At 39.4% G+C, this 12,430-nt stretch overlaps 1 protein-coding gene across 8 annotated transcripts in view; it reads left to right on the top strand.

Moving 5' to 3' along the window:
* The window catches only part of Il12rb2 (interleukin 12 receptor subunit beta 2), an 82,208-nt gene extending 74,121 nt beyond the window's left edge, over nt 1–8,087 (top strand). For 7 of the 8 annotated variants that reach the window (XM_076939888.1, XM_076939886.1, XM_076939885.1 and 4 more), the window contains 2 exons: nt 2,059–2,158; nt 6,266–8,087. In XM_076939888.1, the coding sequence (XP_076796003.1) occupies nt 2,059–2,158; nt 6,266–6,802 (637 nt within the window). In that variant the 3' untranslated portion in view covers nt 6,803–8,087. Of the gene's footprint in view, nt 1–2,058; nt 2,385–6,265 lie in introns of those variants that run through there. The other variant, XM_076939890.1, reaches the window with a different exon arrangement.
* The last annotated feature ends 4,343 nt before the right edge of the window (nt 8,088–12,430 follow it).

The following is a 12,430-nucleotide window of genomic DNA, read 5'->3' as shown; positions in this document are numbered from 1 at the left end:
GAGGCAGAGGCAGGTGGATTTCTGAGTTCGAGGCCAGCCTGGTCTACAGAGTCCAGGACAGCCAGGACTACTCAGAGAAACCCTGTCTCAATAAATAAATAAATAAATAAATAAATTTTGCAGGACAATATATTCACATTTTAAAATAAAATGCATACACAGAAATATGTCACATACACAGTTGAGAAGCAGGCAATCCAGCTGCATCATGTGACACCCCACTAATCATCAGGGTGACTCAGCTTATTTGGCTACCTACGAAAAAGTCTCCTTCTTCCCTCATCACTGTACACAAACCCAAAATCACTTTCCCCATCAAGGGTACATGAGTAGTTGTGTTCCCGTTAGAACCTCCAACCAAGTTCTCAGTATGCAGTTGCCGTGTGCACTCTGCCTGCTGGAATCCTTGTAAGCTGCTGCAGTAGTTTTCAGCTGGAAAAAAACAAAAACAAAAAACAAAACAAACAATCAAAGAAACTAGGTAAGGGGCTGCTTTTGTGGCTCCACGGTTGGCCTGAACAATCTTTCTATTGTACTATCCTGATTTGTATCAGGTGTTGCACTGTATCATCGCACAGCTTCCGTGTGACCTTTCACTCTGTGATCTCACAGCTGTGGGACTACTGCCACGATTTTACAATTGAGGGAAATAGGAAAGGGGTGTCAATATTTCCCCTTAAACAGCCTTGAAGAAGATGGACATGATAGTTTTAGTTATATCTCAATAGTTACAGAACCTGGCGAGGCAAGAAAAGAGTGACTAACATTGTAGTCTTTTAGCTTTTACTGATATTTCAATAAAGCAAGATCCTTAACTGAAGAAAAAGGAGGAAATAATCACTGACAATGAACACTCTGCTCCAAAGATACATACACTACACAGTATTAATTGGTGGTTATATTTGGGAACAAAATGATAGGTGACTTTAATTCTATTTATTTTGTAAAAATTGGGCTGACTAGATCTCAGTATGTAAAGGCACTTGTCACCAAGGCTGACGACTGACAATCATCTCTACAAGCCACTACCAAGCTGTTGGCTTTCACATGCATGACAGCACATATGCACCAACACCAATACAAAATAATAATTTAAATCTTCTTTTAAACTTAGGGTTTTTAAAACTTCTATTTTTCAAAAGAAAAATAATCAGTTCATTTTTCAACACAAAGCTGTCTTCAGATGCCAAGTAATAGGTGCCAAATACGACTCGCTCAGTATTTGGCCAGCCAGTGCACTTTGTCTGGCAGATCTACCAAAAGAGCCTCGTAGCATAGGTCTTTTAAAGACTTTGGAAGGGGCTGGAAACAGTGGCGCAGCAGTTGAAAGCACCAGTTGCTCTTTGTAGGGAGGTCAGGTTCATTTCTTAGTACCCACAGAGCAGCTCATAACTATCTGTTACTCTAGTTCCTGGGGATCTGATGCCCTCTTCTGACCTCTGTGGGCACCAGGCAAAATACTCATACACATACGAAGACAAAAGCAAGTAATATTTTAAAGAGACTTTGATAAAGTTCATCTCAGGAGTCAAAGAGAATCACATCCAAACTACCACTGCCCACCACTGCCAGATAGCAAATCCATCTTGGTCCTCTGCCTGCGGGGAACGGGGGCGGGGGTGTTGAATAACCCTTTCACAGTGGTTGCATTATCAGATATCCTGTATATCTGATATTTACATGATTCATAACAGTACAAAACTATAGTTATGAAGAAGCAACAAGATAATTTCATGGATTGGGACCACTACAACATAAAGAACTATATTAAAGGGTCGCAGCATTAGGAAGGTTGAGAATGAGAAACATGCTCTAACAATTTAATCATACATGGCCTTTTCTCATCAAAGTTGAACAATACTTTATATTGGTTTAAATAATGTGCATTTATAAACTTCCTGATTTCTCATCACATAAAACCTATCTTTATGTTACTGTTATATTAACAGTATAACCACTGTTAACTGAGTGTGTATATATATATATATATATATATATATATATATATATATATATATATATATATGTAACCAAATGTCACTCTTTTCTTATTTATAGGGCATCTGCTCTCCTTTCTACTCTCAAACCTCAATGGTATAGCAGAACCATCCCAGATCCAGCAAATAGCACTTGGGTAAAGAAGTTTCCCATTATGGAGGTAAGGTACAAATCACATTGGCAGCCAGTATGCTGCTAGTGATGAACACATCTAAAGAAATCCCCCAGGAATCAGATTCTGTGGATGAGCTGAGTTGATAAGGAGCCATCACGAGAACTTCTGAAGAACATGAGCATAAAACCCACCAGGCTCTATTCTTTCATGAGCTTTTATGCTCTTCCTCACTCCAACCTATTTCAAAGAGAAAGTAAGTAGTTTTTGCCAACTGGACTAGTACTCAGATAACTGACTGATCCAAACTCAGGAAAACTGAAGTTAACTTTACCAATCCTGAAGCACAGAACAGAGAAGTAAAAAGAACCATTGGTTTTGGGTTTTGTGGGGAGCCATTATGTAAAAGCTTGATGGAGGAGCTGGCTCAGCAGACAAGAGAATCCTGATGCTGGAGTCTTCTCTTGAATTATTTCCTTAAGCTAGAAGCCAGTGGGCAGCCTCTGCTTAGAGCTGATTCTAGGCATCTCTGCTTTACAAATTTCAACCAGTTCAGTGCTTTTACAATTGATCTGGAGGGTCCTGCCTGTTGCTCATTGTGTGTGTGTTGGGTAACTTGTCCAAGTTATCTGAACATCAAGCACCATCATATTGTATACTACAGTGAAGAGTTAATAAGAGAATACCATGTAAAGCAAATGTTTTTCACCTTTTTGTTGGGTTTTTGAGTTTTGTTGAGTTTTTTTTTGGGGGGGTGGGGTGGGGGGGTAGAGTGGTAGAATAGCTCTGTAGCTCTGGGTGGCCTCAAACTCAGAGATACCAAATGCCTAGACCCATGCTTGGATTATGGCATCACCCACCATGTCCATTTCTTTTCAGTTTTCATTTTCCTTCCAAGAACAACCAGACTTGAAGACTTCTAGTAAGGAATTTTTGTTCACATTAAGTAACAAGAGCAAAAATAGTGACAATGATAGACATACAGTCACAATATACTACCTATTATGTACTGGTTAAGTACATAATTATAGTGCATTAACATATTGTTTACATATAACTTACATACTACTTCCTATGTAGCAGGCACTTTTAGTTTCATGCATTGACAAATTATAGACAGCTGTAAGTCATACTGTTATCCTCATTTTTCAGATGAGGAAACTGAGACAAAATAACTTGCCCAATACTAGTCAGTGATTAATGATAGATCCTAAATCCATGTCCAAGCAGGATATGAAGACATTTTACTTTACAATAGACCTTTAAGCACAAGATGAGCAGTTTTCCTAGTAGACCATAACTCTGAGCTGAACTGACTCACTAGGGAGGTATCAATATACTAGCCCTCATCATGAGATGACACAATGGTTTATGGAAAGACACAATGTACTATGGAAATACACAACAGAAAGCCACAAAGCCTTAATAGATGCCTTGCCAGTGTGGATTCAAGTACCAGGATTTGAACCAACTGAACCTGATATTAGAATGTTTTAGGCTTAGAAGCCTAAATCGCAGTGGGAGGAAGCCCTCTCCTGGGTGAAAGCACTGCCCTTCACGCTATAACCATGAACTCTGACCGGGAAATAGAGACAACAGAGATTCTTCAAGCCTTGATGAAATGCCAAGATGCCCAAAGGTTTAGAGACAGCAGAGTAGGCAAAATTGGAATATAAACAAATGCCAAGTCACATGGCAGAAGTACATTCACCACAATATAAGTACAAGTAAAACATGCAGAAAGATACCTTTTTTGTGCTTAAAGGGTTATTTGGAGCATGTCTAAGTGTAGGGGAAGAGGTTTATGTGTATAATCTCTGTACTAGGGAGGTTAAAGCAGAAGGACCAGTGTGGGCTACCATAAGACCTGTCTCACACAAAAAAAAAAAAAAAAAAAAAAAAACCAAATTTATAACAATTGCTTAATGTAGTTAGTGATCCTGGGTATGAGGGAGATGGTCTTTACATAAGCCAGCCAGATACAAATGTCCATTATTATGGTGGCTCCCTCTGGAGAGAAGCTGAAAATAGGAAACCTTTTCATCTTTATTGCATATACTTTTTGGCCTCTTAACTATGCACTTTTATTACTTTGTACAAATAATCAGTGAATTGTGAAAAAAATTCAGTTTCTTTTCTGGGCTGGAGTCAATGATTAGCTCGAGCATGTGCTTGCCGCAGACTGTTACAAGCTCCAAAATGTAGCTCCTGACCACCTCTAGAATCTGATGACTTCTGACTTCTGCAGGCACGTCATACATGCACTACAGACATGCATGCAGGCTGAACACTTCTACACATAAAATAATATATAAGAATAGCCTGGGCTGGAGAGATGGCTCAGTGGTTAAGAACATTGACTGCTCTTCCAGAGGTCCTGAGTTCAATTCCTAGCAACCTCATGGTGGCTCACAACCATCTGTAATGGGGATCTGATACCCCCTTCTGGTGTGTCTGAAGACTGAGACAGTGTACTCATATACATGGAATAAATAAATATTGAAACAAAAAAAAACTCTATAAGAAAAAAAAAAAAAAACCCTAATAGTTGAAGGTTTCGAAGCAGCCCTACAGTATAGATAACTAACTACAAAGAGGATCACTGAAATGCTAGCTACCTTTGCAGATGTTCCTGAGCCCTGGGTTAAAGGAACTTCCCCTGGGGCTTTCCAGAAGCCAGCCCCAAAAATGTGCTGGGGAGTAGCCTACCATTACTGCCCTACTTTCCCACACAGTAGTCTTGCTTTAGCACAGCTGTCATCCATGCCTATTCTAGACAAACCTACATTCCAGGACCAACTTGAGAATGATCACAGGAGAGCCGACATTTTTAAAAAATAAGGATGGAAACCTTTTGTGGACAGTAGTGTCATCATCCATTTCTTGACATGTCATGCCCAAAACAAATCTAGCCATATTAGAGGCTAATAATACCAAGACTCTCTTTTACAACTTGTCATTTAATGAAAAAGAAAAAAAAAAAAAAAAAAAAAGAGGCAGAGAGGTTGATCAAATTTTTCCCAACCAAAGAATATCAAAGCTGGGACTTGTCTGCAGAATTCACCCAGTTATGTCTTCATATCCTCACGAGTGGTGTGTCTGTGCTGCTCTGAGTACAGTAAGAAATAGGAGCTAAGCACAGTGAAGTTGACACTAAGAAGCCATGCTGAGGTAAAACAGTAGATAGATGCAGGAGTAAACTGGAGTTGAAATCTTTATGTAAGCATTAAGTGTTAATGACATGGAAGCCCAAGCACAGGAAGAGTGTTACGATGTAAGAACTCAACTAAAGCCTAGAAGAAATGTTCCAAGTGCCAAAGACTTTGGCAACTGGCAGTAAACTTAAAAGGAAATGATATCATAGAGGGGGTAACCAAAGGGATCCTGAGAAAGTTATCAGAAAAACTAAGTAATGAATTATCCAAACTAGCCAAAGGGGAAAAGATGAAATCTATTACAGAAAAGCTATTCAAGACGTCTTTCATAAATGCCCAATCTGCCAAGAACATTTCCTTACCTGAAACCATGTAATTCCATCAAAGCCCAAATCCCTTAGCATGCCCCCAAAGGACCCTCATAGTGCAATGAAGATTAAGCCTTTAATCACATTTTTAATCCTAGCCAGGGCTACATAGCAATGATGCTGTCTTTAATAAAAGCCCTTCACGAGTAGTCTTTCCCATTTCTAAATCCTATTTTTTTTTTCTTTTCTAGTACTAACAGGGTTAGGGGTGTGATTCATTGGTAAAACACCTAAATTATCCTGCACAAACCCAAGTTTGATTGATTCTCAACAAAAGGGCAACAAACCTGAAGGCTTAATACAACCATTTCCCTCTACCACCCCCAACCTGGAAAATACTCCATCCCACTCCAGACTGCCCTAAGCTTTTTCTTTCCACCTCCATGCCTTCGCTACTAGAAGAAAAAGCAAGTGGACTGAAGGCTAAGCTGAGCAGTCAGTCTGTCCTTGGCTGGAGAACAGTAGTGATGGGAGCAGGGGTTGGGAGTGGGATTGAAATCTGGCTCTGGCCTCTCCAAAATTTAAAGGCCCAGTTTCTCACCTGAGGCTGAAGCAGGGCAGGTTGTGGGGTTTGGGGAACCTGGAGAAATAGCTGGCTGTCAAAGTAACCTACACATCTACTCTTCTCACAGGAAAAGGTCCAGCTACCCACGGACAATCTCCTGATGGCCTGGCCCAGTCCTGAAGAGCCTGAGCCTCTGATCATCAATGAGGTCCTCTACCAAATGATCCCAGTCATCAGACAACCCTATTGCTTCAAAAGAGGACAAGGGTTTCAAGGTTACTCTCCCTCCAAGGAAGACGAAATATATATTGCCACCAATCCACAAGCTACAGGAACTCTCACAGCTGAGACAAGACAACTAGTGAATCTATACAAGGTGCTAGGAAGCAGGGACCCTGACTCAAAACTGGACAACTTGACCACGCCCTTGACAGTCACCCCAGTGAACTACCTTCCTAGCCATGAAGGCTATTTACCATCCAACATAGACGACCTCTCCCCACATGAGGCTGATCCAACTGATTCTTTAGACCTGGAGCAGCAACATATTTCTCTTTCCATTTTTGCATCAAGTTCTCTCCGCCCACTCACCTTGTGTGGTGAGAGGCTGACTCTAGATAGGTTAAAGATGGGCTACGACTCCTTCATGAGTAATGAGGCTTGATACCTAGAAAGTCAATGTATCCCATAGTAGAATTACAAAGGCAGCAGCACACTATCTATTTGCCCTGTTCCTACTCCAGTGGTCACCATCTTTGGTAGTATCAAGCCTGTCTATAGCCTCAGGACAATTCAGACAAGCCAGCTGTCTCTGGATTAAGTTAGCTTCACCATAGGGACTTAAGGGATAAGGAGGTAAGACAGCAACACTGATGAACAATATAGAAGGGCCAAGACAGTCATGTTCATCTCTCTCTCTCTCTCTCTCTCTCTCTCTCTCTCTCTCTCTCTCTCTCTCTCTCTCTCTCTCTCTCTCTCACACACACACACACACACACACACCACGTGTTTCACCCTTAACGTCTGTCAATCACCATCAGCTTAACAAAGAATTGCCTCTGTGTTCTTAACTCCATGTAACTTGTTATACCATGTGCTGCCTTCAACACCAGTTATCTCTCTCTGGTCTAAAACAGCAATCTATAAGAACCCAAGACTTTGTGGTTTCTTCATAACTATGGCCTGACTTCTATCATACTTATGGCAAAGCCCAGCGTCCCTTGAAAGGTCCAAGACAGTTTTTTCTTAAGTATGAACCCTATCTCCACCCCATCTCTTCAGTAACACTATTTTTCTGTTTTTGGCATTTTCATTCAACCAAGTATTTATTGCAAATCCGTTCTTTTCTAACCTAACAAATTACCCATCTGTCCATGTAACCCAGTCCTGCAGACTGCTTATTGTTTACCAAACTTCCTATGCACCTCTAGAAATTAAAGCTATTAGGTCAGTTCGTACATAAACCTCCTTAGTCCACTACCATGATAAGGCTACCTGCTCTCAGGCCAATTTACTAACAATGCAGTGAACTGCTGCTGTTTTCTTGCTTGATTTTCTCTTCCCTTAAAGCCCTAGGTGACTGATATTTTTCCTCTTAAGGTTTCTCAACTCATTAAAAGACCCATGTTAAGGCTGAAAGCATCTTCCATACTTTCCCTCTTAAGATTCTCTTGTCCCTTAGTATTAGACTACAAGCAACTTGGTAAGGGGCTTCCCACCCTCTACTCCAGCACAAGCTTTCATAAGAACTACTGACAAACTCACACATGGGGGGCGGCTGTACTTTTAATGTACATTAAGAATGCATCACTTTGCCTGATATATCCCTCAATGAATGTCAGAGGGCTGGGTAATGTTTCCTGACCATTCCAAGTCATTTTTGTGATTTCTTGCAAAATGTCTTCCCTTGATCCCCAGATAAAACTCCAAATAAAGTTTCAAGTCTTTCATTCCTTGGTATTTTAACTCTAAAATACACCCCACCAACAACTTAGCATCTACTTTTTAATTAATAAAATTCCACAATTCTCTGAAACAAACACCAGTATACCACATCAAAGGAATTCATGGGAATCTCCGACTTTTTACTTGTATGAAGATAGAATTCAGAGCATTGTTAGGCAAACACTTCACTGAGCTTTGTCCAGACTTCAGGTTCTGGTGAATATTCAAATTACTCTAAAAATGTCCCTTTTCCAGAAGCCAGGTTCTTTAGTTCTCTCTGCAGGCAAGTGGAGTGTTATCTCTCACACATTCTCCCCTTAGAATTCTACTAAAACCACCATCACTTTTTAGCTACAACCACAACTAGAACAAAGAGGAAAAGAAATGCCCGTGTTCCATTCCTTTCTCACTGGGATCTATTTTTCTGAGTCACCTTAAAGTTGTCTACTATTCTGATATCAATGATGTAGCCCTTCAAAGGTTTATTTTTCCAATCTAGCCTACAGGACTCATGTTTACTTTGTGCTTCTTATGAAATGTTTTACTTGAGAAGGTAGAGCTACTACAAAACATCTTCATTTAAGAGTTTAGAAAAAAACCTTCCTTCAGTGATACAGCACATACAAGCACATAGCCTACCACATATAAGAACTTGGGTTGGATTCCCCAGAAGCAGACAAGGTGGCATTTCCAATTTGAATAATGGAAAGAATCAAGTTGAAATATATAGCTTATAACAAACTAATAAACTATAAAACAGAGAAAATAGGTTAACTAAGTCTGCACTTCAATGACACAAAGTACAAAAGATCCACTAAGTGTGGCCAACTGTAATTAGAAAAATAACACAGAGCATGGTAACCAGTATTAGAAAAACTGGCATTAATTAGTAGGGCAGCTGGACGATAGTCAATAAAACTCTAACCACCAACTCAATTCTCATCAACACAGACAAACAGCTTAATATCCTAAGAACACGTCATCTCCCAACAGTAAGAATGGTGAAGACAAATATTGACTATGAAAATACCTCAGAGTTCAAGGAATCTGACTGCATTATTTTTACTTCTAAAGCAAAAACCTAAGCTGTATTGTGCCACTGGTTTCTGTGATTCTCTTCAGTAATGGTAAGGATAAAACCCCATGGCCTTGTACACCCTAGAGCTAGACTTAGCTTTCCACATTTTCATACCTGAATGGTTTAGAGCAATTGCTCTTGCAACAGCTCTCCCAACACAAGATGGCATGTTGATTAACTAGAATTCGATACCTGATACCCAATTCTGGCCTCCATGGTCATGGCATGCAAGCAGTGCATCACATCCAAAACACCCATACACATACATAAAATATAAACAAGCTTTATACTTGCTGAAAACGTATTAAATCTAGGGGTCAGGTTATGTAACCCAATGTGTCTGCCTAGTGCACTCAAGTACAGTGATCATGTTTGGACCTGTCTAAGCAAGTTAAAGATATATTGGTACCAACTTCCCCATGTTTACTTTTTATTGGTATGATAAAAAACATCATGACCAAAACCAATGTGGGGTACAAAGGGTTTATTTGGTTTACATACCCCAATCACAGACCATCACCAAAGGAAGCCAGGGCAGGGACTGAAGCAGAAACCATAGAGGAACACTGCTTACTGTCTTGCTCTCTGTCTCCCACAAACACAGCCAACCCATTAAGCTATGAGGATTTTCACCTCCCTCAAAGCAACAGGAAATATTCCACACCTGGTACCAACTTGTACTGTAGTTTGCTTTCTCTGGCTGTGATAAAACCCTCACCAAATGCAGACTTGAGAGCAAAATTTATACATTCTAATCACGTAAGGAAGAAAAGTAACTTGGAGGTAGGAATTGAAGCAAGACTATGAATCAACACTGTCCTCTGGTTTGTTCACCTTGCTTTTTAGAAGAAAAAACAATGTAACCCAGAGATACAGGAGTGGCATCTCCCCCTTTAAGTTGGGCCCTTTTCACATCAATCATTAACCAAAAAAATATCACCAGGCATGACCACAGGCCAATCTAATGTAAACAATTCCTCAATTATGCTCCCTTCCCACACAACTGTGCTAAATTCACAAAAGACCTAAACATTACACTGATAAATCTTAAAAGGTGTGGAGATCTGGCTTTAAGATAGGGGCATGCTATGTACGAAGACTCCAGCTTATAACCTTAAATTCAATCTCAAGACCATCAAGCCTAGCACATGCCCTTTAAACTGAGAATAAACTTTCACCTCAATTCTATCCAACTTAATATACCTTGAAGAGTAGCATAAATTATTTAAGACAAACTAAGATGTCTTAATTTTGTGCCATAAGATATTGAAATAGTTAGCAAAAACTATTTTTCTGTCTTCATTATACTGTATAGTTAGTGGGTACATTTTCAGAAAAGGGGTAAAGACCATTGTACAGTAATTCTCATTGACTTTTCAAAACCCCTGAAATTAAGAATATTTTCATCAGTTTAAAAACACTATAAAGTCTAGTGCAGTGCACACATGAACTAGAGGCTCATGTATGCTTCTTACTGGTTGAGAACTCAAGTAGTCGTGGTCTACATATATTTTTTCAATTTTTGTAAACGATCAGAAAATTGCCACGTTTGTATTTTCTGCCATTCTTAGAGAAATGACTACTTTAAAAGCACAATAAACCCTAAGAGATTAATAAAGCTGAAAAAATAAAGTATCTACAATTTCCTTTAACTAGGAGGAGCTAAGATGCTCAAGTTTACAAAGCCATTTCCTCTACTTCAGTGCAAACCATCTCCACCTTATTTTTAAAATGAGATGCATGGAAGCTAGACCTATCACTATTAATAAAAAAAAATCTAGATTCTTTGAGATACATGAAGGCTAGACTTATCACTAATAAAAAAATTAATCCAGATTTATTTTTAGTATAGTGATCAAGTATCACTTTCTTTTGAAGGCACATACAATCTAACTGCTGAGAACATGGATTCATCATTCCACCCCCAAAGGTCAACGAACTGCCCAGGTCTCCCACACAACAAAGTTGTGTAATTTCGTGTTAGATATTAGCATCTAAGTAAACCCTTCATGAATACATAAGGAATACACTTCAAAGGTATATAAAATGAAGTTGAAACTACCAGAATTCATGGAACTCAGGGAAAATATGGGGGATAAGAAGCTGCCAGACATGGTAATTCTATAACCCTCTCATAAAACCCAAGCTGGAGAAAATTTCAGGCTAGCTTGCAATACTGACTCTTTAAACAAGACAAAATTGTCTCCCTTAGTACTCACTGGCTAGAAGCATATTTAATCCCTTAACACTCCAGTCAAATTAACCTGGACCACTTTAGTTCATGTGTATGAAAATATACTTCTTCACAATTAGACATCCATCACTAAATTTTAGTAATAGCAACTACAACTACAAGCCAAGTAAAGTGTGTGTGCAAACTAATTTAAGCTAAAATATCTTGTTTAAAATTAACAAAATCAGGGGCTGGAATTTTAATTCCAGTTCTAAGTAGTCACTGTCCTCTTCTGAACTTTGGGATCTGTATTGTCACAAGATCAAAGACAGAAAGACACACTAAAATCTTAGAAAACTAGGTACTGTCTTTTTGACTATGGACAAGTGGCTACCTGATGGACATCTCACCCCCACTTTAAGTGACAAGAACTGCATGAGTAGCTGCAAGAGTAGCATGACTTAATGCATATAGAGGTAAATAAATCTTTATTTTAAAGGAGCTCTTACATTCGGGCCTGGAAACAATCAGGACATAGCTAGCAAAACCTTACACTTCAGCAGCCACTTATCCCAAGAAAACCCAACAATTCAAGTTGAAGTTTTGATGACAGAACATGTGTCCAGGACACACAAATCCCTAGCACTTCAAATCAACTTGGGGGGTGGGGGAGGGAAAACAAACAAAACCCCACAAATCACCTGACAACTGGTTTTGCCACTGCAGATAAATTACTAAGGCTGTTCAATAAGGTAATACTTCACTCTCCTGCTAGCAGACATACTTACCAAACCATACTAGCAGTCTGGTTTCTGGTCTTTTAGTGAACATAGGATATGACTTTCGTTTAATATTTACATAATTTCTCTACAATTACAAAGGTTAGGGGTAGAATATATTTTCCATTTACTGTGGTTACAGCTAAGCAACTTGCCCAGCATGAACAAGGCTCTGGATGGATACCCAGAACCAAAGTCATTGGATTGGAAAGCGAAACTGCATGTATCATAGGTATACTATACCAGTTAGCTCAATGTCTGGCAGCTTGTCCACAGATATGCCTGCAATGTCTTACCTTTAATGTCAACATTAGTAAG

This window comes from Arvicanthis niloticus, chromosome 9 (assembly GCF_011762505.2).
Source record: "Arvicanthis niloticus isolate mArvNil1 chromosome 9, mArvNil1.pat.X, whole genome shotgun sequence".
Taxonomy (NCBI): domain Eukaryota; kingdom Metazoa; phylum Chordata; class Mammalia; order Rodentia; family Muridae; genus Arvicanthis; species Arvicanthis niloticus.
The sequence above is the reverse complement of the archived record's forward strand: the minus strand, read 5'-3'. Positions and strand labels throughout refer to the sequence as shown.